Below are 22,859 nucleotides of genomic sequence, written 5' to 3'. Positions count from 1 at the left end.
CATCATATTTTCATCTAGAGGCAAGGACACACCCACATCACAAATCTTTATTGATTCAAAGTCACCTTTAATGACAACATTAGAAGATTTTATGTCACCATGAAGCAATTTCTTGTCATTGTGAAGATACTGAAAATCAAAAGAGAAGGATTTTATTTACAAAGGGTATTGTAAGCTTTACCATTTTTGTTTTGATCAGCCCTTGAAGGTTCACATTGAAGTGTCATATTCAATTTATTCAGCCTACCTTTAAGCCTCTTGCCATGTGCAGTGCAACTTTGAGAATGGTGGCAGCTGGAAAAGGTTTCTTGTGTTTTTCATTTCTTTCTTCAATCAAGTCATTCAGGGACTTCTCCCCACCATATTCCATAGCAAGACACATACTTCCATCCTTGGCTTCAGCAAATGCACGAAACCCTTCAAAACACATACTTAGCATTTGTCAGTGTCCCCAGGGGCAACCTTCCATCTATTTTATTATTCCCAGGGTAATTCAAACTTTATTTGGGCCAGAGTACTTTTTATAATTCTCCAAATATTTTTCAGTCGAGTATTTATTCTTAAATAGTGCTGAAAAAACTTCAAGAAAACTCCCATGGTACCTAAGAAAGATTAATAGAACAGTAGGGCTTGTTGCATAATCTAATATATATTGGCCATCAGGACCAGAGGTTTAATCTTCCAAGTTTTTGGATCTGTGTTGAAACCCATCCTCATGGAACTTCTCTCTACTGGAATATGTGTTTTGGGCTATCTATTAGTATTTATGTGGTGCTTGGTTGGGTATGGCTTCCAAAGTCTGAAAGCTTGGAAGACTAAACCGCTAATCCTGGTGACTGGCCCACATTGATCCTGCACCATTATCCAGGGACATGTATATTTGCCTTCATTCATAGCAGGACTTGTCATTTACATCAGTACAGTTTGCTTATGTCTACTTGAGGACATTTCTCTATATTTAGCCAGGTAGAGCAATGGAAATGTCAACTAAAAAGTCTCACAAATATAAGTATCTTCCACTTTTCCCACTTAATCTTACCCACAATGTTTGGGTGCTGAAGGTTTTGTAGAATATTAGCTTCTTCGTTCAGTCTCTTTTGATAAATACTTTGCTGGCTGGAATTACATTTGGTATTTATTTTTTTCACAGCCCAGGGAGAGCAAGAGATCCCTCTGGGAGACCTAGGGGAAAAAAAGACTTTAGTTAAAAATGTGAGTCTAGGTAAACTAAGTTGCTAAAACTTCTGTATATGAAATACGATTTCCATTATTTTAGCATAGACAGAAATTTAACCATTGCTGAGAATTAGCTCTCAGTCCCTATGGGAAGTAGTTTGGGCATTTTTTTACCTGCCAAATGATTTGCACAAATAAATCAGACATTTTAAAATAACTTTCCTTCGATAGTTCAACTTTCAGAAAGCAAATCATTTTTCTGAGCCTCCAGTACTATTATGAAATTTAAAAATTAAAAAAAGCCACCCATCACTACCAAAGCCAATTCTATTATCTGGTTCAACAACAATCAATAATTAATTTATATTTCTGTCTCATAATATCTAAATCCTCTTAGTGAGCTATCCCAGCATAACAGTTTGTAACAAACAACAAGCAGAAAGCAGGAATAACTCATATTATCAAATCAGAGTTGTAGAGCAGACATAAGACAATGTGACACTTCAGATAAATCCAGATTTACCGTGCTTGTAACAATCAATTAGTAGGTTCAAAATTAAATCACTCATTTTTCCCAACTTTGCTAAGTGACCTATGAGGTGATGTTTTAGAAATCTAAATACGTTGGAATATATTAAGATAACATACCGTTTCATAAGGTAAACATTGACACCGGTTCCATATCCCAGTTTTTTCATGAAGGGAGAAGCTGGAATAGATAGCGTAGATGAAGAAGTACTTTGTCCTATATTGTAAAAAAGAAAACATGCTGCTTATGGTATAGGACATACATTTTTGTTACAATTGCAAGCATGGATTGTCTAATTCAGTAACCAAGATCAGACTTTATCAAATAATTTCTTGCACAAACTGATTAAAATTCTTTGAAGTTTTTGATATGTTGAGATGTCATAGTGCTTTTCTCTCTCTCTCTTTAGGGATGTGCTGAAGGATCTGTCCTATAACTTTGTTTTTTAAAATAAACCTATTTCAATTTCAACCATATATCAGGCCATTTGGAGTCAGCATTATCTCTTCACATTCACTATCATGGAAGCAGAGTAATTCATAAAATGATGGCCATGGAAACATGGTCATATACATAAAAAGTTATCCTCTCCCAAATATATAACATTTATATATTTTTAAATATAAATTATACTAAAATCTTTTCTTTGCTACATTTGAATAAGAAGCATTTAAGAGCACTTAGAGAAAGTTTACAAATGTATTCCATCACTCTCATCTTTTAGAATAATCATTCATTGCATCCTCCTCTGCCAACAGCAATGTGTATTTCTGGTAGGAACTGAGTTACCACTTTCTTGCATTTTCTGACAGAGATTTCTCTCCCCCACCCCCACTACAAATCAATTTGAGCACTTCATTTATGCAAAGGGGAATATTGTGTGCCAAGAGCTACATTCACCTTTAAGTCATGTACTGCCATATTTTTCCACCACAAAAGCCTTGCTCTGAATCTAAAAGATTTTTTTCTAATTTTTCCAATAGGCTTGATCACTCATAACTATAAATTGATCAATTTATAAAGTTAAATTAACCAATGACTCTCAAGCTTCCCCCATATCTTCACTAAGAGCAGCCTCACCAGATTTCCTTCTTGTTCCTTCTAGTTTACTAGGAGGAGTCTTGAAAGAAGCTTCTGCAGCCATAGCTATATAGATGTTTCTGCAGGAAAAAAAAATTGGGAAGAATTTTCAAATGCACGAATGCAGATGAAAGCAGGGGTCACTTTCTGGCTGAAGTTCGCTCAGAGAACCCAGAAGTAAAATTAGCTTTATATTAGTAATAAGAAACAGTATAAAATACATCCAATAACTTAATAACTAAGAGCTTGCAAACTGGGGAAAGCAGCGGTTAGGCGAGATGCTCCCCCTCCTTAGACCGTTAAGGCCCTCCCGAGAGAGGGAGCATCCAATTCAGCGTGTACAAAAGCACAGGCTTTCATGACAGACGCAGCAGGGTAAGAGACAGGATTTTAAAAAAAAAAAAATCTCACGGGAGAAGACGCGCCGCCGTTAACTAGACGCTCACCGAAACAAGACAGTCTCAACCACTCCAGCAGTTTCCGCCACCGTTTGAATCTCTGCTGGCGCTTGCGTAAACAGAACGTTAAGCGGGGGCGGGGCAAAGCGGAACGGACCAATTGGAGGTTCGGGACACGCAGCGGACGAATTCGAGGAGTGGCTAATGCTAGATGCTCTGTCTGGTGGGCAGCTGGCGTGTTGTGGGAAAAGGGGAATTTGCAGCTTGAACGAGAAGCAGGATTTCAGCAGCAGATGGAGTGGGCTGATGGACCAGATTACTGTCCCAGATTTTCTATTATCCGAGAATAGTTAAGGCAGAGGCCCCCAAACTTGGCAATTTTCTAAATTTATTTATTTATTCATAAATCTATTTTCTAAAGTTTGTAGGCCAGACAAGGAATAATGGATGGAAACTGAACGAGGAGAGATTTAACCTGGAAATACGGAGAAACTTTCTGACAGTGAGAACAATCAACCCATGGAACAGCTTGTCCTTGGAAGTTGTGGGAGCGCCATCCCTTGAGACTTTCAAGAAGAGATTGGACTGCCATTTGTCAGAAATGATGTAGGGTCTCCCGCTTGGGTGAGGGGTTGGATGAGATGACCTACAAGGTCCCTTCCAACTCTGATTATCTCTTATCTGTTATGCAACTTTAAGACTTGTGGACTTCAATTTCCAGAAAGCTGGCTGGAGAATTCTGGGAATTGAAATCCACATGTCTTAAAAGTTGCCAAGTTTGGGGACCCCTGAGTTAAGGGGTTGCTAACTGAGACAGATCAAGAAAGCACCAGGAATAGAAAAAAACATGATTTCGGGCTGGTTTACTCACTACAACCGAGCTAAATAGAGTTGCTTTATCAGTGAGATGGGCAGCATATAAAATAATAAATGCCAGTACCAATTCGAAAAGGCTAAGGGAAGAAAGACTGGGGTTAGTATTTGCATGAGAGCCCCCCAGGAATGCCAAGGTTATTGGCTGGAATGGGAAGAAGGGGGCATCAAACACTTCACTATGTCAAACCACATGGATTCATCCATGAAATCCTCAGGGGTGACAGAGAGTCGATGTCATACATAGCTGTATTGTATGTGTACTGTAATAAATGATTTATATTCTTAGTGTGTAATTTGTATTAGCAAATCATTCACTAGATCAACTTAAAGCTGGCAGTCAAAATATTTGAAAGCATACTGTCCACTGATGGGATTCAGATTTTTCTACTACCAGTTTTGTAGGCGTTGCTTGGTGGTTATGTAAATTTTTAAGAGAACAGGATTGGGGTCCAACAAAATGGGAACAAACAAAAAGGATATAATACAAAATCATCTAAGAAGTTAGATCAAGAAGAATGAATTTCATAGGTACATTCACAGAGCAATACTGAATTCTTTTTCTAAAATTTATTCCTCAACTAAAAAAACAGGAATATATGAATTAGGTTCAGTATTGGGCTCAGCTTGCACTCAAGTCAAGTACCTATTCAAGAGTAAGTGGTGTCATGGTTAGAAACAATTGTAAAGCAATATATAGATTTAAAACCAGAAATATTTTGTTGGGTATTTTAAAGGGAATACATATTTAATTTTACACATGTTAACAGCTGCTAGAATTGTGTTTGCACAACAGTGGAAAAACAAAAAGATCCCTATAGATGAAAATGTAATAAAAATATTAGAATGTGCAGAAATGAATAGATTAACACTTAAAGTTAAGGAGAAGGCTTCGAATACTTTTTAACGTGGGGTTTGTTTTATCAATGGCTATCTAACAAACAGAAGTTAGAAATCTGAAAGTATAAAATTAATGTACCAGGATATATTTTGCTCCAATGCAGTTACTTGCCTATTAGGCCAAAGATAACTACAGATTACGCCTTAATATCATTTCACTTTCTAAAATGTTCTCATCTTCTCAAGGACAGACTCTACAGTATTTACAGATCAAACAGGAAAACTGCATTTTGCTTAGAATAGTTCCACTCCCTACCACTAACATCAAAATCTAGCATCAAAGCTGCATCAGCAAATGTCTTTAATATCTAACACGAGCCCATTTTTACAATGTTTAAATCTTGGGTTTCAGATCCAAATTAATAAATCTAGGTTAGGAAAAAAAAACAACAGACAGCACTAAATGTAGTTAAAATTTGTGCCAGTAAACTGTTCAAATCAGGTTAGAGCTGTGGGCACTCAAAAAAGGCTGCAAAATAGGAGGGAGGAATAGTAATAGATATGCATTATTGAATTATTTATAAAAATTAAAGGATAAAAATAGAAAAGAATGAATGGGTATAGTTTTCTCTAGGATTGAAAGGAGCTGTTTGAAAACAGTAAAAGATGATGGGTGACTTACCTTTGGCCTCTTTCTCAAATTTAGGCTCACTGGATTTGCCGAGTAGCAGAAATACCAAATTAATTTACAACCTTACGTCTTGTGAAACTTAAAAGGGAACTGTGCTACAGGCTATCATAAACTGCTCTCCATTACATGCCCTTCCCTAAGATGGAAATAATGAACTATACAGGATTATCAAATAAAGTTTTAAAAATAGTGACCAGATTTGGGCTGCAGTTTAAGAAAGGACTTCACTTATATTTTTCTCTCTTCCTCAACACAACAAATGAAAGGAAATGTAAGCTTCATCTTTGCTCTCTTTGTCTACAATTAGGGCTCCAGTTTTGGTTTGCAAAAATCTGGATGGGATGGCAAAATAATGCAGAAATATCTGGCTCTTTCTTACCACACCTATATAGGAAGTTAGCACCCACCCCCACCTACAATATCCTAAGAAATATTTTAAAAGGCAGAATATTTTCCCTAAAAGGGAAGTAGAAACCCAAGAGAGGCAGAAGCTAACCCCCCACCTTTGTTAATAGGCGGGCCATTAAGGCCTGGGCCAGAGTATTCTGCATAACAAAGCCCTCTACCCATCTCACCACCTGCCCTGGGAAGATTGCGTCAGCCAGCACTCAGGTGAAGCCATGTGGTCCAGACAAAGTCTACAAAGTTAACTAAGACTCCAGCCCCTGGGAGTCTGACAGCCAATGGGATACATTTCTTGCACAAGAACAGGAAACACCAAGGTGGGGCCCAACAGAAGGTATATAACTAAGTGTCTCTCAGCATCTTGCCCCTTTTTTTCCTTTACCCTTTACGCATGTGATTGTCCTTTTCACTTTGGAGCTCCAAGCCATGTGGTCCTGTTCACCATTAAACCATCTTTCCAAACAGCCTCCATGTTTTCAGTGTCTTTTTCCCCACTTAGAACTGAACCCAGAAGGTTATTTCTGCCAGCTTGGTATTGTCTGCAAATTTGGTAAGTTCTTCTTCTATCCTCCCCCCTTCCCCAAGTTTGGGGACATGTCAGAAGAGTACTGGATCAGTAGAAGCAGCAGAATTAGATTGTTAGACATTTTCTCTAAAACGCAGATGTTCATTTCTACCCCCAATATTTAGCCTCACCATCTATCTATGCAATGTTGGACTCAGGTCACAGAATATACACTGAGTTACAGGTCAACTGATGCAATAGTGCATTTTATGAAGCCAACTTGTGCAGTTAACAGTTCATTATAAAATTGCCTTTTCAGTAAAAGAAAAACAGTTAACTTGTAGTGTACCATTTCCAATGTTCAGCCAGCCTCCTATCAGAATCACGCACACACAAACTCCCACAAACCATGCAGATACTATAACTTTAATTGTAGGAAATAAAGGATTCCCGTAAAAAGAAACGGAAGTGGCTTGAATTATTATATTGTAGAGCAAAATCCAAAAATTGGGTCTCATGCTCTTATTAGCCTATCAACAAATCCACATACAGCAGGGTGGATCAATTAGATATTCTAGATCTAGACAGAACAGGTGGGAAAGACTGAGGCTATCAGGAACTGAACGAGGAAACGGAGGAGGGGTAGAAAAAGAGCCAGGCTCAGGAATGTATTCAGTTGCAAATGAATTCGAGGAATAAAGGCAACACCTTGAAGGTGCCTTCCAAATGTATTATTCTATGTCCGCCCAATAAATACAATTTTAAAATCCCAGCGGTACACTTGAAAGCAAGCTGCCTTTCAAAAAGAAGCGCAAAAGGCTGGAAGGGGAAATGACCCCTGCCTGAAAACAGGCAGCGCCACCACCAATCCCCAACTCCTCGACTTCATGTAAGATGGCGACGCGCCAAAGGGGGAAGTAGATATTCGGTGACATCACGGATGGGCTGATCTGGAGCTACCGCGCGGGAGGAGGAGCAGCGAAGTACGGAAACCGGCGAGTGGCTGGAGCGGGGTGGGGGTGAGTTCCTCCTCTTCTCCTGTTATTCTCGAAGCCGGGCTGGACGAGCGTTCAGTGTGTCTCTATGCAGGCGGCGCTCCTGCTCCCTGTGTAGCCTCGCGTGGGAAAGGTAGGCGAGACGGACTGGGCCCCTTTTCTGCATAGCGGATCCGTCTGATGTCGCTGCTAACCATGGCCGGTTATGACTACGTGAGCGCCGAGCAGCTCGCCGGCTTCGATAAGTACAAGGTGAGACGGTGGGCTTCCTCGGGCTTTCCCGAAAGAGGGAAAGACTGCTGGGGTTGCGGGGAAAGGAGACGCCCTGAGCTGCTGGAAGGCGACGGGAGGAATCCCTCCAGGGAGACACGCGGTGCTTGGATAGCTCAGCCGCGGCGCAGCAGCTTCTTTACGTGCGGGAAGCAGCCGTGCTCCGTCGGTACTTCTCTTTCCTCGACTCGCCGCTTGAATTAGCCTACAATCCCCATTGCCGCTAACCCGAACGGTGAGATGAGCGAGGCTGATGGGGATTGTAGTCCACCTTGCACCAAGGGCCGCTGTTTGGAATAAAGGAGGCCTCTTTCTAGCTGAAAATTTGAGGGTATTATGGCCAAAACAGTATTTGAGATGTCTCCACCTGCCCATCCCCGTGGATCATTTCAGAGCCGTGACTCAGTAAAGATGCATCTGTGGCATGCATTTTTTTATTCTTTTTATTCTATGATTTGCCTATTGTTATGCTTGCCAAGAAGCTGCTTTTGAGGCTTTAAGCTTGTGAATAATCCTTTTGCACATAGATGTGCTTTCACTATCTGGCTATGTAATATTTTCTCTACTATCTTTTGGAAACTATAAGAATGGAATATGGGCATGACAAAGAATTCCATAATTTCGACTCAGTGATCTCCCTGAATTATAAACTGAGTCTTCTTACAAGGATATAGGACAAAAGGGAGCTAGGATCCAGTAACTGCCAAGTAATCTCTGCTTCTTGCAACTTCCCAAGATAAACTATGATAGTGGGAATACTTTAACTCCACTGGTGACTTTGCTGATTGCTTTTTAGCCATGCCATGTAGAGTTCAATCACAAAGCTAAGTCTTTGACTACTGTCACAGAAAGAAAGCAGAAAAAGACATAGTGATCCATTGAGTTTGTTTTTGGGTTTTTTTAATCTATTCATTTATTTATTTTTAACAGATGATGGATATATATTTATCACGTTTGAGACTTAGTGTTGCCTTGCTCTCACTTCTGCAATTTTTATAACTCCTATAAGGCACAGAAAAGGATATTTATGCATGCACATACTTTATTTATACAAACTAGTCAAGCTGCTTAACAATCAGGCTGTTTCAAGCACTGCCAGTTGCCAATCAAAGTTGGGTATAATGTGTTGAATTAGGAATGGGAACACCCAGGTCCATGCTCAGTCATGGACAGTCATTAAGTGAGTTGGCTGATTGCTTTCTCAGATCAACTATTTCACAGTAGGAAACCAGTTCTCCCTCTCCAAGCTCCTGATGGATGACAGATATAAATTTTATAAATGAAACTGAAGCAAAGAAATTCCCATGGGTGAGTGACCTTTGATTGAATTTGAGTCTGAATTTGAGCAACTCAGAGAATTATAAGAGTAAGAAAATCATCTGAACATTGCTTTTGAAGATACTGTGCAGTTAATAGTAAAATGAGTAAAAGCCACAAAGCCACAAGAATGCTATTTCATCTACCTGCTGACTCCTTCAGTCTTCCTTAAACACCATAAGGTAATTGATTTCTGCCACTACAACGTAAGCAAGAAAATTATCCCCTTTGTTTCTTTGCAGAGGAGTCTTTTTTCTTTGGTTGTTCATTTCCTTTGTGTGTATGGATGAAGAGTTGTACTTTTTGAGGTTTCCTCAACAATATAGAATCCTTTTGTTTCCTTCTCTGTAAAGGAACTTCTGCCTACAAAATTCACAACTCACCTTAAGTTTTATGGAAGGGAAAGATTTGGGAAATTGCTGCTTGTGTTTTATCATCATTCTGTAACTTGCTGAGTTTTCTACTTGGACAGCTAGCTGTTTACAGAATAACCAGAGTTGGAAATAACCTGTAAGGTCATCTAGTCCAACCCCCTACTCAAGCAGGAGACCCTATACCATTTCTGACAAATGGCTGTCCATTATTTTCTTGAAAGCTTCTAGTGATAAAACACCCACAATTTCTGAAGGCAAGCTGTCCCACTGGTTGATTGTTCTCATTGTCAAAATTTCTCCTTTTTTCTAGGTTGCCTCTCTCTTTAATCAGTTTCCATCCATTGTTCCTTGTCTGGCCTTTGGTTGCTTTGGAAAATAGATGTTTAACAACCATTACGTTTATATCTTTAATAACCATAACTTTAATCATCTTTGAAGTGATGACAGCATCAGAAAAGTTGGTTACCATTTAGCTTCAAAGTTACGATTCCTACACACAAACACCCCGTGATCATATGATTGCATTTTAGGCACTTGACAGATGGTTTCCATTTATGACTGGTTGCAGCATCCCACAGTCTCATGACCACAATTTGTGACTTTTGCAGGTTTCTGGCAAAAAAGGCCCACTCAGGAAATGGATTTGCTTCACATGTGAGTCACTTAATGAGCACATGATTTGTTTAATGGCCATGGTGGCTCATTTTATGACTGTCCTAAAAATGGTTGTGAAATCAAGTCAAGTCACATGGTGACTCATTTAATGATGGCAATGACTTCTGATGGAAATCACAGGCTCAATTGTGATAATTAAATAAGGACTACTTGTAATGTACTGCTCCCTAAAATTCCAGTGGGGTATCAGATCTTTCCATTTTAATTTTGGCCTTAATCCTGAAGGAGTATGCAGAACAACCCTTTTGCATTAGGATTCTTCTCTTTGGACCATAATTACCCTTTTCTTTATTTTGAATCAGGCATCTTGCTGCATGTGAAGCTCAGTTACTTTGTATGTACATTGCATTCAATTTTCATTTGTTTAATCTGGGTTTATTAAATAAGCTTTATTGGCAGGGACAATACAGCATGATAATTATAAACTATACTTTAATGTCAGTGTCTGGGTTCACATTCAACATACACTGCTAAAACCAGCTAAATGCATGAATTGGCACAATGCATGAATCAAGCCAGTAGCTCACATTTCCTTTCTCTAATAAAAGTTGAAAAGCTAAGACCTGTCTCAGCAGGTGGCAGCATTTTCTGACTACCTGAATTGGGAAGCTAAGTTAGGTTTGATTAGTACTTCTGTGAGTATAAACTATATTGAACAATTTTAAGAATATCCTAAGAGATTGATTATGTACCATCTACTCAGCTATCACATATATATTTTTCCATTACAATTTTAGAAGAAGTCATAGCAATCCCATCTCTAAACAACTTGAAAAAAAATATGGGTGTGCTCTTGAAATCACCAGTACTTGACTTGGAGAAGATATTAATTCTTACTCTGCTGAATCTTCTTTGCTGGAATTGCCAAAAGATAGTTGTGTTCCAACCACATGATTGCATATGTTGCACAATTATCATTTTGCGGAAAACTGTAGATTTGTGAATCAATTTCGTAACTTAATGGGGAATCTGAATTACTTGAGTTTATTCATGAGCGTGAGAGAATAAAACTCAGAAATCATGTGAGAAAATTCTCTTTGCCTAATAGATGGAGCTATATTTGCAAATATGGTGCAACTGATTTATTCAGAATCAGATTCAAAATTCCCTCTTAGCTCTGGGAATGCGGAGGCGGCAAATCAGTTAAGCTCCCCTTTTCTCCAGAGCAAAGATTGAGCTTTTAGTTCCGATTTTCAGGAAGATAGTCCTGACAAATTCAATTTCATAATGCTGTTACGTAAAAAAAGTTATACTTCCTTGGAGCCTCTTGTTGGGGTACAACACTTGCTTTAGACATGTAGTACTGTTGTCTGAGAGAAGCTTGTTGTAATGGTTATTATAACTGCTACATCATTTTGAAGTTTTTAAAATCATTTTGTTTTGTTTTTCTGTGCTTGCTTGCTTTCCGTCTGTTTTTCAGGATTGTTGCGTATACTATTTTTACCTTTTTCCCCGTTGGACCTTTTTCAAACATACAACATTTGGCAAATCCTTTTTCCACGTGTAATTAAATACACAGAAGCATTATAAGAGAATGTCTTTGTATTCTATTAGTTTATAAAATATAATAATTGATTATTCAAAAGAGTAGAGCTGTGTGTAAGGTTTCAAAAAAAACCCTCCCTTAAAGATTTAATAACATGGTTCCCCGAAAATACAACCTCCCCCCAAAATAAGACTTAGCCTGATTTTCACACTTGCACCTAATACAAGCCCTACCTAAAAAATAAGGCCTAGTTAAGTCCCACCCACCATCTGGTTCTACGAGGTGAGGTGAGGCACAGGTGTAAAAATCTAGGGTGAGGAGTTTGGAGGTGCCCCATGCACCCTGTACCCACTTACCTTAGGATCGCCACAGCCAGGCCTCCCACTTCTGTAGCTGCTTGTGATACTGTGAGGCACAATGCACCGGTGCAGCCACTCATGCATACAATGAGGCAACACTATGCAGCATCGGGCTGCAAGAACATGCACCTGCTAGACGAGCTTCATGGCATTCTGCCACAAGCAGCTCCACCGGAGTGACAAGACCCAAGCTCCAGTGTCCCAGCAGCAGCAGGCAGGGAGGGCAGAGTCAGGGGCACACCGAGAACTTGGCCTGTTGCAGCCGCAGGAACACGAGCTCGGGGCTTGTCACACAGGTGAGACAGAGGGCAGGGTAAGCGGTAGCATCACTCCCACTCCCGTTGGCCCCCATGCTCTCCACCTCCTGCACGTGAAAAAGATAAGACCTCCCCAAAAATAAGCCCAAGTGCTTATTTCAGGGCCCAGAAGAACATTAGACTGGGTCTTATTTTTGGGAAAACACGGTATTTCAAGGAGAAATTCAAACGTTTACCCCAAATTTTTAGGGCAGGGGTTCCCAAGTAGTGAGCCATGAGCTGTTTGCAACCAGGCTGTGGAAATGGCTTCTCCCTGCTCATTGTTCCCATGGTAGAGTTGAAGGAACTTAAAACAACTTAGAAATGCCTAGACCACCATTGGCAAAAGGTGAGGAACAAAGACTATTGAACACAAGCTAGAGACACTATTGGAATCTATGCCAGTAAGAGCAACGAAGCATAACTATTTCTACACCCATATAGCATCTGTGGTCTCTGGACAATCACCAAGTATTTCAGATGACCTGGTCCCTCCTCAGAATGCTGCACACCTAGCAGACAATCCAGTCCAGCAGGTTGGGCATGCTGCAGGGTCTGTCAACCAAGGAATGTCAGCGGGCAGGGACCAGACAATTTCCTTTCTCTCCTGCTCTTTTGAACATCCTTCCTTTAGAGATTAGAATAGCCCTTTTAAAAACTTTCAGCTGGTGTGTGTGTGTGTGTGTGTGTATGGTACCATTTTAATTGCTTTTAGATAAAACACAAGCACCTCTTCATTCACAGTTTAGCAAGTTGTGTGATTCTAGTGGAACAAGTGGAGAAAAGGCTTGCTTCTGCTTTCTTTCATTGAATAAGCCAGAGGGCCTGATTTGCTGAATAAACATTGAACAATGTGCTTAGCTATGAATAAGCATTATTGTAATCTTCCATACAACTATAGTATGGCTTACCATGAGGCATACTTACAGTTGAAAAGCCTGCTGAAATATGTTTGAAACGTCTTTAATTTTAAATGTTCAATCTAAAGAATTTAATAATATCAATTTAAATTTATTTTGCTGTTAATTTGGATTTGTTTCCTTATTTGTATGTTTTGTGAAATTGCCAAGGAAACAAAAGTATATGAGTTATGTGTTACAATAAATAGAAATGAGAAGACCTAAAACTTGAGTAAATACGTTGTCAACAAAAGAGGCATTCCTTTCCACTTTTACTGAATTTGGAAGGAAGCCTTCTAATAATTTAACTATGCCTATTTTATAATCTTGGATCTCAGTAAAAATGTCATATTTTTGTTGTAATCATAGAAATAGTAATATGCTTAGATGTACTAATGTACTCTATGGGGCAAAACTTTGATCTACATGATAAAACTGAATAAATGATTGAGTAAATTGTGAAATTGCTAATATATCCAGTGATTCTGAAAAGGGTACCTCGCAAGTCAAATGTTAAAAAAAACTATGGTCAATTTTTTGAATTGTCTACAATATGTCATAAAACACACATACTGTATACCCTATTCTCAAGAACCAGCAAGAAGTGCTTTATCTAAATCAGGGGTGTCAAACTCAAGGCCTATGGCCTGGATCTGGCCCATGGGGTATTAGATCTGGCCTGCGGGGCCGCCTTGGAAATAGTGAAGGACCAGCCTCTGCCAGCAAAAATGGAGCTCCCTTTTGTTTTCACTGGCAGAGGGCTGCAGGAGGATCCCCCCAGCCCCATCTGGGCCATCACAGGTGCCCCCTGACACGAATGGTGTCAAGCTGGCCACGGCCACCCAGGCCATGCCCATCTGCCCCCCACCCCAAGGTCAAACACAACCCTGATGCGGCCCTCAATGAAATTGAATTTGACACCCCTAATTTAAATCATTCTCTAGGAGTATGTTTCCAGGAGTGGCAATAACACTGCTTTGCAGCGTCTCCTACCACATTTTAAAAACCACAAAACACTCACAATAATTTGTCTCTAAAAATTCCTGTTTTTCCCCACCCAGGATTAATCAGTCCATGATTTATGTGTTTATTAAAGTAGATTCTTCAAATCAGCCACAGCTTTGAAAATCTTTGAATGATTTACACCTGGAAAGATTGAATGAGTTCATTCAGGACAAAAAGCAGGATATGCCAAACTTTTGGTACACAAAACCTGCATACTTGTACCTCCCAACAACTTTCTTAGTTCGCTGTATCTTCCTTACTCTGCATAATTCTTTATCTGTATACTCACATATAATCACATTTTAAGTTATGACTTTATAATTGACTGAATGAACATTAGTCAAGAAAAGATATATTGTCAACAAATGGTTGTAAGTTGAGAACTACCTGTAAAGGAAACTGCTTTGAAGTAACTCAGTATGTCTTTCTTGGGATATGGAGCCCAATATTCTTGAGTTTTCTTGCAACAACCTCTTAAGTCAGACTATTAGGGCTACTCCTTCTGTGCCAGCAATGGTGGAATTCAAACAGGAGTCTTTTGTAGCCTTATAATGCTAAGGAATGAAGTTGAGCCCTTTCTTTAAGCTGATTTTCTTTACAGCCTGAACCAGGCAAATAAGTAAAATCCGCTTTGGAGTTATTTTTTGAAAAATATGTGAAGTTTAAAAAATAAATACTATAAAAATTAACGTGCAGAATCAAAGCAGTTGAAAAAACAAAGTCAATCATACAACCAAACATACAACAGTCAGCTCTGTATCTTTGGCCTCGGAAGTTGGAATTTACCACGCATATTTCAGTTAGATAAAGTGATAGGTTATAGGTAAGTTCTTCCCCTGTCAACTATTGTCCTGAAGCAATATACCAGGGGTGTTTTACACCCTTTTTTTAGAAGGACCCTGTTAGAATCAAGAAAAGTCCCATCTACTCTAGCATTTATATATAGATAGTCCTTGACTTACAGTCATTTGTTTCGTTACAATGGCATCGAAAATAGTGAGTTATGACCATTTAACAACGATTTAAGCTGTTTAAGCACTGAACAACCATGGTAAGAAAGGTCATAAAATGGGACAAAACTCACTTAACAACTGTCTCGCTTAGCAATGAAAATTTGGGGTTCAAATGTCATAAGTTGAGCACTACCTGTATACATAATACATTTTGAGAATACGTAATTTAGAACATTCAATCCTCGAATCATGGTTTTAAAAGACAGGTTTATTTTTATACTAGTTCTTAGATGATGAATTTATAACATACAGTTTATGTATATTCTATGAAAAATGGAATGTAAATCAATTCAGTAGTAAATCAGAATGTTCCAAACAGGATAAATTCTCAATATGGTTTCAATGCAGTCAGTCACAGTTTCAAATCTCTGGTTTTGGATTTGCAAAAAATTAAAACGTTTTTCATAGGGAGCTACTGCTAGGATCTGCATTGATCCTTTTCTTAGAGGAAATCTATATCTCACTGAATTAGATTGTCAGCTGGTCTGCAAATAATTCCTCTGTAATGATCGCACTTATTCAGTGCACGGCTGGCTCTTTGCAGAGTGCAGACAAGTGCAGAGCTGTGAATGGCAGTTTCTGGATTTTGGCAGCAAGCTTTTTTTTTTCTTTTCTTGCTGACATGTTAGTAGGTAAAATACTGCAGATTAAAGAAAAATTCAGGACTTTGCTCAGCCTGTTCTATTTGCGTGCACTGGCTCCTCCTCATCGTTTTCCCTTTGGAAAGAAATAATCAAATCTGTGGTGGGAGGATCTCTACATTTCTGAGTGTTGCTCTCATAGCTTTTAATCCTAGCTTCAAACCATACTATTTCTTCCGGAATTTATGAATGAAATCGTATTTGGGGACTAGGAGCTACATTGAATGAAATTAGCCAGATAAAGGAAACATGTTGCTATGCTGTTTCATGCCATTCAGAGTTCCTTCTAATGTTACAAGTCTGATGTGAAAACACTTTTCTCAGTGATGGTCATAGTTCTTACTTCTAGAATTTTAGTAGGCTTGCTCAGAATTATATAATACACACAACACATGTATTGGCAAAAAGATCTGATCTGAGAGTTTTAGTTCAGACAAACATGAAAAAAGAGCAGGAACTTCAGCTTAAGGAATGAATCAATGTATCTCCTGCAAATAGGCAGAATTATTGGTTATAGAGTTTATTTTTTTGCTTTCATTTTCTGATTAATTAAAATATCTATTAATGGTTTCCTTTATTGTTGCTTCAAGAATAGATCATTGATCAAGGTGACATATATGCTATTGTTTGGAGTGACAGTTGAATACAAAAGCAGATTTTTATTTTTCTAACATTTTAAGACAGTATTAGGTTTTAGATTTTCTATGTGTCTACATGATTGGTCAAACAAATTAATATTGCTTGCAGTAAATTCATTTATTGTTCATAAGAATATGTTTACCCCCATTCCAGTAAAAATTCTTAGTCGGATTGATTAGTATTTGTGTGTGTGTGTGTGTGTGTGTATGTATATGTATAAATATATAGAGAGGTGGGGGCATGTAAGTTTGTTGTAGTAGGTAAGACATGAAGCTAGAAATGGGGAGACCATGAATTTTAGTCATGCCTTAAGTACAAAGCTAGCTGTGTGACTGTCAGGATTCCGTAGTTACCCCAATTAAATCATGAGTCTCGAGCCAAACTCCCAAAACTTCAAAAGGATTTATTGGGAGTTAACATGTCTGGCACTGCCTGGGTGTAGCCGACTCTGAGACACATAATTCATTGTTACTCTTGACCCTGGTTTTCACCCACCCCCCAGGTATATCATAATTCATATTCTCCAATGGGGCACATCCATAGCCAAGAGTCGTCAATCATGTTCTCCAATTAGAATTTTGCATGGCAGAAACTTCAGTCACCTAGTTACTATCTTTGAAAACTATTTATGGAATGCCGCACTGCTCCCCCCTCCCTTTCTGTTGGCAACTCTAAAAAGACCATAGAAATATTTTATGAGTTGACAATGACTTTGGGCCAGTCACTTCCTCTCATCCCTAGGAAAGAGTCAATGGCAAGCCACTTCTAAAAAACCCTTGCTTAGAAAACTGCAGAGACTTCCAAGCAATTGCCAGGAGTCAAACTGCACAGGATATTGGAAAATGCCTATAATCTCCATGGAAAATTAAGCTATATAGTTATTAAAATGAACAAATAAATATATATTATGCATAATAAATGTTGATTTTTGGGGAAATAACGTTGGTTTTGATTGATCATATCTTGACTTGTCATACCTATATCTAGATAATTTGTTCCCTATTAAAAGAGATGACACTGCATTTCAAAGAAGTAGGTTTTTGTACTGTTCCTCTCTGGACTGGAATTGCAAATGTTGCTGTAGAGATTTAAAAACAGCCAGCATTTTGAAATAGGGCAGACACTATTGAAAGCATGTATTATAGATTACACTAGTAATTTTATTATAAATTACTTCCTGCTAAGTGAATCTTGAACTCTGTCAGCTGATTGTCTTCTCCCTTTTCCTTGTTGGAACAGGACTTCGGGATCATTATTCCCTAGTCTGAATGGACAAGCAGTGTTTGATCAATTTGCCTTGATACGTCTTTTGCGAATATATTTTCTGTGCAATTAATGTGTCTGCCATAATGCCCAAGATATATACTCCCAAGATAGATTCATTATGATTGCATTCCCATTTATAACATTTGCATCAGTGTGATGTAAGCCACTGCCCATGTTACAGATGAAAGATGTTGAATTGCCCAAGGGAATTTTGGAAGAGGCAAGTTTGAGTCCGGGGTTTTCTTTAGCATTAGCTAAAGTGCTTAGTAAGCTATTTTTATTTCTGTTGTTGTTACGTTATTAATTCTACAGAGATAAAGCAACCTGTTAAACAGGAATCTGTAAAGCAAACAACTGTCAACATATATTATCAAAGAAATATTTCAACTAATTTTCAAAATAACTTCACAAATCAAAACAGTGCTACTTTTAAAATTTTGGGGGGAAAAACTGAATCGGTTTGTATCTGCTTGAAGGAAAATCACTAGGGAATCCTAAAATTTAAGTTAGACTATGCAGTCAAAAAAGCATCCTTGTCCAAGGAACTGGCAGATCAAGGACTACCTGTATTCCATATACATATACATTCAATATATATAATATACAATTATCTTGAAAAAAATCATGCTATTATTAGATATGATCCAAAGAGGTTTTTTTATTATTGGAAGCATCCAAAATACATTTATATGAAGATAATTTATTATGATTTTTTTGGGTTCAGTGACCTTTGAGATCACTTTAATAATGATGTCAAATTTCCAGGATTTTATGGTCATTTAATTATATTTGTGTTCTGAAAATTTGAAAGGATCATATAAAAAGCTCATGATCTAAAGATATTGCTGTATAAATCTATGCAATATTTTTTATACAATAGTTCCACAGTGTTTGTAATTTGCATTCAGATAACCTGAGCCTTCCAGTGATACAAAACTGGAATATTGTTCAATAAGCAGGATGAACATAAGCCCCATCCTCTGCTGTCAGCCTTACCAGATAGACCACACAGAAATAAGATCAGATAAGTTACTTTAGTGTAAAAATATAATAGTAACGCATTGGAACTCTTAAAGTAGATTCTCCTGCCCTCTCCTTTACAGCCTAAGAAGCTAGGGGAGGGTCCCTTCTGAGCCTCTTGTTCAGAGGTGGTTTTCAGCAGGTTCTGACCAGTTCTGGAGAATTGATAGCAGAAATTTTGAGTAGTTCGGAGAACCCACAAATACCACCTCTGACTGGGCCCGCCCCCATCTATTCTCTGCCTCCTGAGTCCCAGCTGATTGGCTGGATCTTCTTTTGTTTCCCTGCACAGGAGAAAGGAGCTGGAAAGCAGGTTAGTGGATTGGGGAGGGAATGGAGGTTTTGCAGTAACCTTCCGCCAGGAGTGTGGAGGGAATGGGGGTTTTGCAGTATCTTTCCCCTGCCACGCCCACCAAGCCAAGCCACAACCACTGAACCGGTAGTAAAAAAAATTTGAATCCCACCACTGCTCTTGTTCTACCCTCTGTCCAGCTGTAGTTGATAATACGCTGTTTCTTATATGACCGTTCCCTAGATAGCATTGATTCACCAACTCCCAAAGGTTTTCCTCACATACCATTATATTTACTATATATTTGGGGAAGGGGGAGAGTTATTACACAAGACTATTTTTCAAGTGTTCCTACAATGGGATTAAATTAGTAGTATTTAATCTTCTTTACTTTATGGTGTAAAGATTATAGTCCACTGTGAATAGTCTTGAATATCTACATTAATCTAGGTTCAATTGGCTTTTTTTCCTCTCTTTTTGCAGTAGAATTTCCTTGAGTAATTTGATTCCTCCTTGTGGTTTAGAACTAAACAATTGACAAAGAGAACAGTGCAGCTTGAATTGGGGCTGCCAGGATACCTCAGGAAAGGAACCCAATTACTTATTTGAATGGGTAACTTTTCATTTAAGTAGCCTTTACTGGGAGCTGTACAGGTTTTAAGGTGAACCAGAATATTTGCAGTTGTACATTTTTTAGACATCAAATCTTTTGTGCTATCTTGTTTTTTTACAAAACCAACAGTTTTGTGAGCCATGTACAGTTGAAATCAGAACCTTTTAGTTAATATTGAATGGTGCTGATCATTGAACTACAGGAAGAATCCCTTCTGTCTGGTTGGATTGCTAATTTTATTTTCCAGAGCAGATTGCAGTAGTAGTCTTGGTTACATACTTCTTTATCCAGCTTGAATATCTGAATGTGATTACTTTTACAGGATTTGGTCCAATGGTCACGATGATATATTCAGCATGACAAAATGCTTTCTGCGTAGACCAAACAATTAGGCTGTGCTCTCTTGCATCTAAAGGGAGGAATAATGAGATCTAAACAATCTGTTAAATATTCCACACCATTAAGTAGAATCATTGTGCCTGAATGTCTTCAATGTTCTGCTTTGAAAGTAATGTGAATCTGCAATTGAATAGGCCAAGTGAATGAAATGGCAATAAGTCTCAAACGTTTCTGGAGATGATGCTAATGGCATAGCAAAAAAATATCCATTTAAAAGATGTTATTTTTAGGTGGCCAAAATTACTTTCTGTCTATGTATATCTGGCTATATCTTTTGATGGCATATAATCAATCCATCAAGAGAACATAAGCGACAATTTGGTGTGCTTTATTTGTTACCTGCCTTTCCTTAGATTGCAGGGGCCCAAGGATTCCTTTAACACCTTTTAATGTGAAGAAATCAATCAACAAAGCACTGGAATTCCCTTGTCATTAACTCCTATGTAGCAAGGGAAGTGAACAGGTAGTTCTTGACTTAGTTCTCGATTTACGACCAGTTGAGCCCAACATTTCTATTAAGTGAGATGTCTAGGGAGATTCTCGGTCATCCAGGTCATGGCTGTCTCAAAGGTGCTTTTTTTCAAGAGGCAACTGGATTTTCTGGTTTTTGTATGAAGACATTTCACTTTTCATCCAAGAAGCTTCTTCAGCTCTTCAGGCAATAATGGGATTTTGTTTACCTTTGATGAATTAGGACTTTTTGCCTTTTCCAACTTGGACCAATCTGTCTTGAGGTTAATTTTTTGCAAATATTTCGTGAAAACATTGTATATAGTCATAGGCTCCAAAGTCTGTAAATTTATGTTCTCTCTGGTGTATATCAAGTTTACAAATAAGGATTCAGACAGAACTTTATTATTTTTTAAAATAATTATACTTCTGATACCTCATTCTGCTTAATATCTGTTTTGATATTAAAGACCTGAAGCTCAGTTTAGGGATTAAACACAGTTCTATTTCAGAAAGCCTGGGTATTTGTAGGATGGCATATTCTGAAGTTCACCCATCTTTTTTACAGAAATGATGTATACACATGATGCATCTAACAACTTAAGTATTGTAGCATTGTAATCAGATAAATCTGTGGGAGTCTTGCTGTTCTCTTGGTTGTCTGTTTGGAAATATTTCATTACCAAGCTAGATAACATCATCAAATTGCCTAGCTGGATAGTGAAACATTTGCAAGCAAACAGCCAGGCTCAGGGTGCGCGCGCGCACACACACACACACACACACACACACACACCAGTTCAACTCTTAGCTACAAATAGTTTTTTTGGCATTAGGTATCCAACATCAGTAACATTCTGTACTCAGAGTACAAGTTGTATTGAGATGCAGGTTAAATTCTTTAGGTCCTATCATGCCAGTATGGTAAAATAGCATGTTCCCATTTTTGTCTCATTTGCTAGGGAACAACAGTCCATTTTTCTTCAAAAAGGAGCAGCATATTTTGCCAAACAATAATTAAATATAATTTTATTATGCAGCTGACTTGTCAGGGAAAGTTATGGAGCATTCCATCATCTTAGCTCTCTCTCTCTGTGCCTCTATGCCAGTTTGCAAATGTGTCTTTATTGTTGTCTCTATTCTGATCATGTGCCATCAGCATCTTCTTATACTGCTGCTGCCTTTTGTGGGTGCCCACTTGCTTAGTTGGGTAACACCAGGAATCTTGGCATAAACTGCCAGATTGCTTCATTCATCCCTTCCAGAAACATACCACCACCCACTATCACTCTGAAATAACATAATAGAATATGTATGTATGCATATGTGTATTAAGCTCCATAATCTACTGTCCAGAAAGTGCTTTATGCAAACTCACAACCCAAATGTATTGAACTCATCATAGTTAGTCCCTCAAACATAGGCCTCCTTATTTGTCTGGAAGCAATCCTTATTCATCAGAGAGAAAGGCAAATCAAACAATGGTAATTTGGAAGTTTGATTGACAATTTGGAGTGCTTTTAATGTGAGTTAATTATATGGTGCTTAGCCAGATTTTAAATTTTGCTGTAGGACAAGCAGTTACATGAACATTAGCCGTTGGTCCCATCTGTTCCATTGAGTTGTGAATAATAAGATATTCAATACTGAGAAAGACCAACCTAATTATGATCTATAACATGGCCTTTCTCACTATTAATCAATCAGAATAGATTACTCCCGTACTCTTATCTTCCCTATCATTGATCTTGTGGAATTAACACAGCCATCATATTACAAGAGGTGTTCTTTTATCCCTCACCCTGAGGTTGTGAAATTAAAAGGTATTTATAAACATCTGAGCTGTACAAAGCTCAAAACGTGATCTGAGCTGTACAAAGCCACTTTCAAGTTTTATGACACCTGGCCCAGAAGTGTAGTTGTCAGGTGCAAAGACCATTAATAAATGCCTCTCCAGAAATGATTGTCAGAATATGTAGAGCAGGACTTGTGAAACTCCTGGCCTGCGGGCCAGATGCATCATGCACTGGCCACGCCGGGTTTAGCGAAGGGGAAAAAAGTTCTGATACGTCACATGATGCCGCCATGACGGCATGAGTTTGACACCCCTGATGTAGAGGCTTCCCACTTCCATGGAGCAACATGTTGTTTGATTCTGGAGAAGTGTAAGGTGATATGAATGCAGATGTCCTACTTGTAAGCTTCCTGGAAGAACTTTCTAAGACTTTCAGCTGATCGTCTTTATTCTCTTGGCTTCCTTTATAGTACAGTGCTGTGGACAACAACCCTCTTTCCCTGTATGTCATGCATCCATTTTGGAACACTGTAGTTAAGGTGAGTAAAACTCTTATCC

General features: G+C 38.5%; 2 protein-coding genes across 3 annotated transcripts in view; one reads left to right on the top strand and one right to left on the bottom strand.

Moving 5' to 3' along the window:
- The window catches only part of PBK (PDZ binding kinase), a 5,128-nt gene extending 2,075 nt beyond the window's left edge, over positions 1-3,053 (bottom strand). Inside the window, exons 1-5 of the mRNA XM_087951469.1 lie at positions 2,786-3,053; positions 1,825-1,921; positions 1,040-1,182; positions 248-417; positions 6-129 (exon numbers count right to left, since the gene is read on the bottom strand). Of these exons, the coding sequence (XP_087807595.1) occupies positions 6-129; positions 248-417; positions 1,040-1,182; positions 1,825-1,921; positions 2,786-2,849 (598 nt within the window). The 5' untranslated portion in view covers positions 2,850-3,053. The remainder of the gene's footprint in view (positions 1-5; positions 130-247; positions 418-1,039; positions 1,183-1,824; positions 1,922-2,785) is intronic.
- Positions 3,054-7,469: 4,416 nt separating this feature from the next.
- Positions 7,470-22,859, top strand: part of SELENOI (selenoprotein I) — a 42,322-nt gene continuing 26,932 nt past the window's right edge. Inside the window, exons 1-2 of one of the 2 annotated variants that reach the window (XM_087959576.1) lie at positions 7,537-7,744; positions 22,772-22,840. In XM_087959576.1, coding sequence (XP_087815702.1) covers positions 7,673-7,744; positions 22,772-22,840 — 141 coding nt within the window. In that variant the 5' untranslated portion in view covers positions 7,537-7,672. Of the gene's footprint in view, positions 7,745-22,771; positions 22,841-22,859 lie in introns of both variants that reach the window. The other variant, XM_026671548.2, reaches the window with a different exon arrangement.

The sequence above is a fragment of the Notechis scutatus genome, chromosome 1 (genome assembly GCF_049901735.1).
Source record: "Notechis scutatus isolate UNSWTSFEM ecotype Mainland chromosome 1, rNotScu1.2, whole genome shotgun sequence".
NCBI lineage: Eukaryota > Metazoa > Chordata > Lepidosauria > Squamata > Elapidae > Notechis > Notechis scutatus.
Note: the sequence above shows the minus strand (reverse complement) of the source record. Positions and strands in the feature narration are given on the sequence as shown.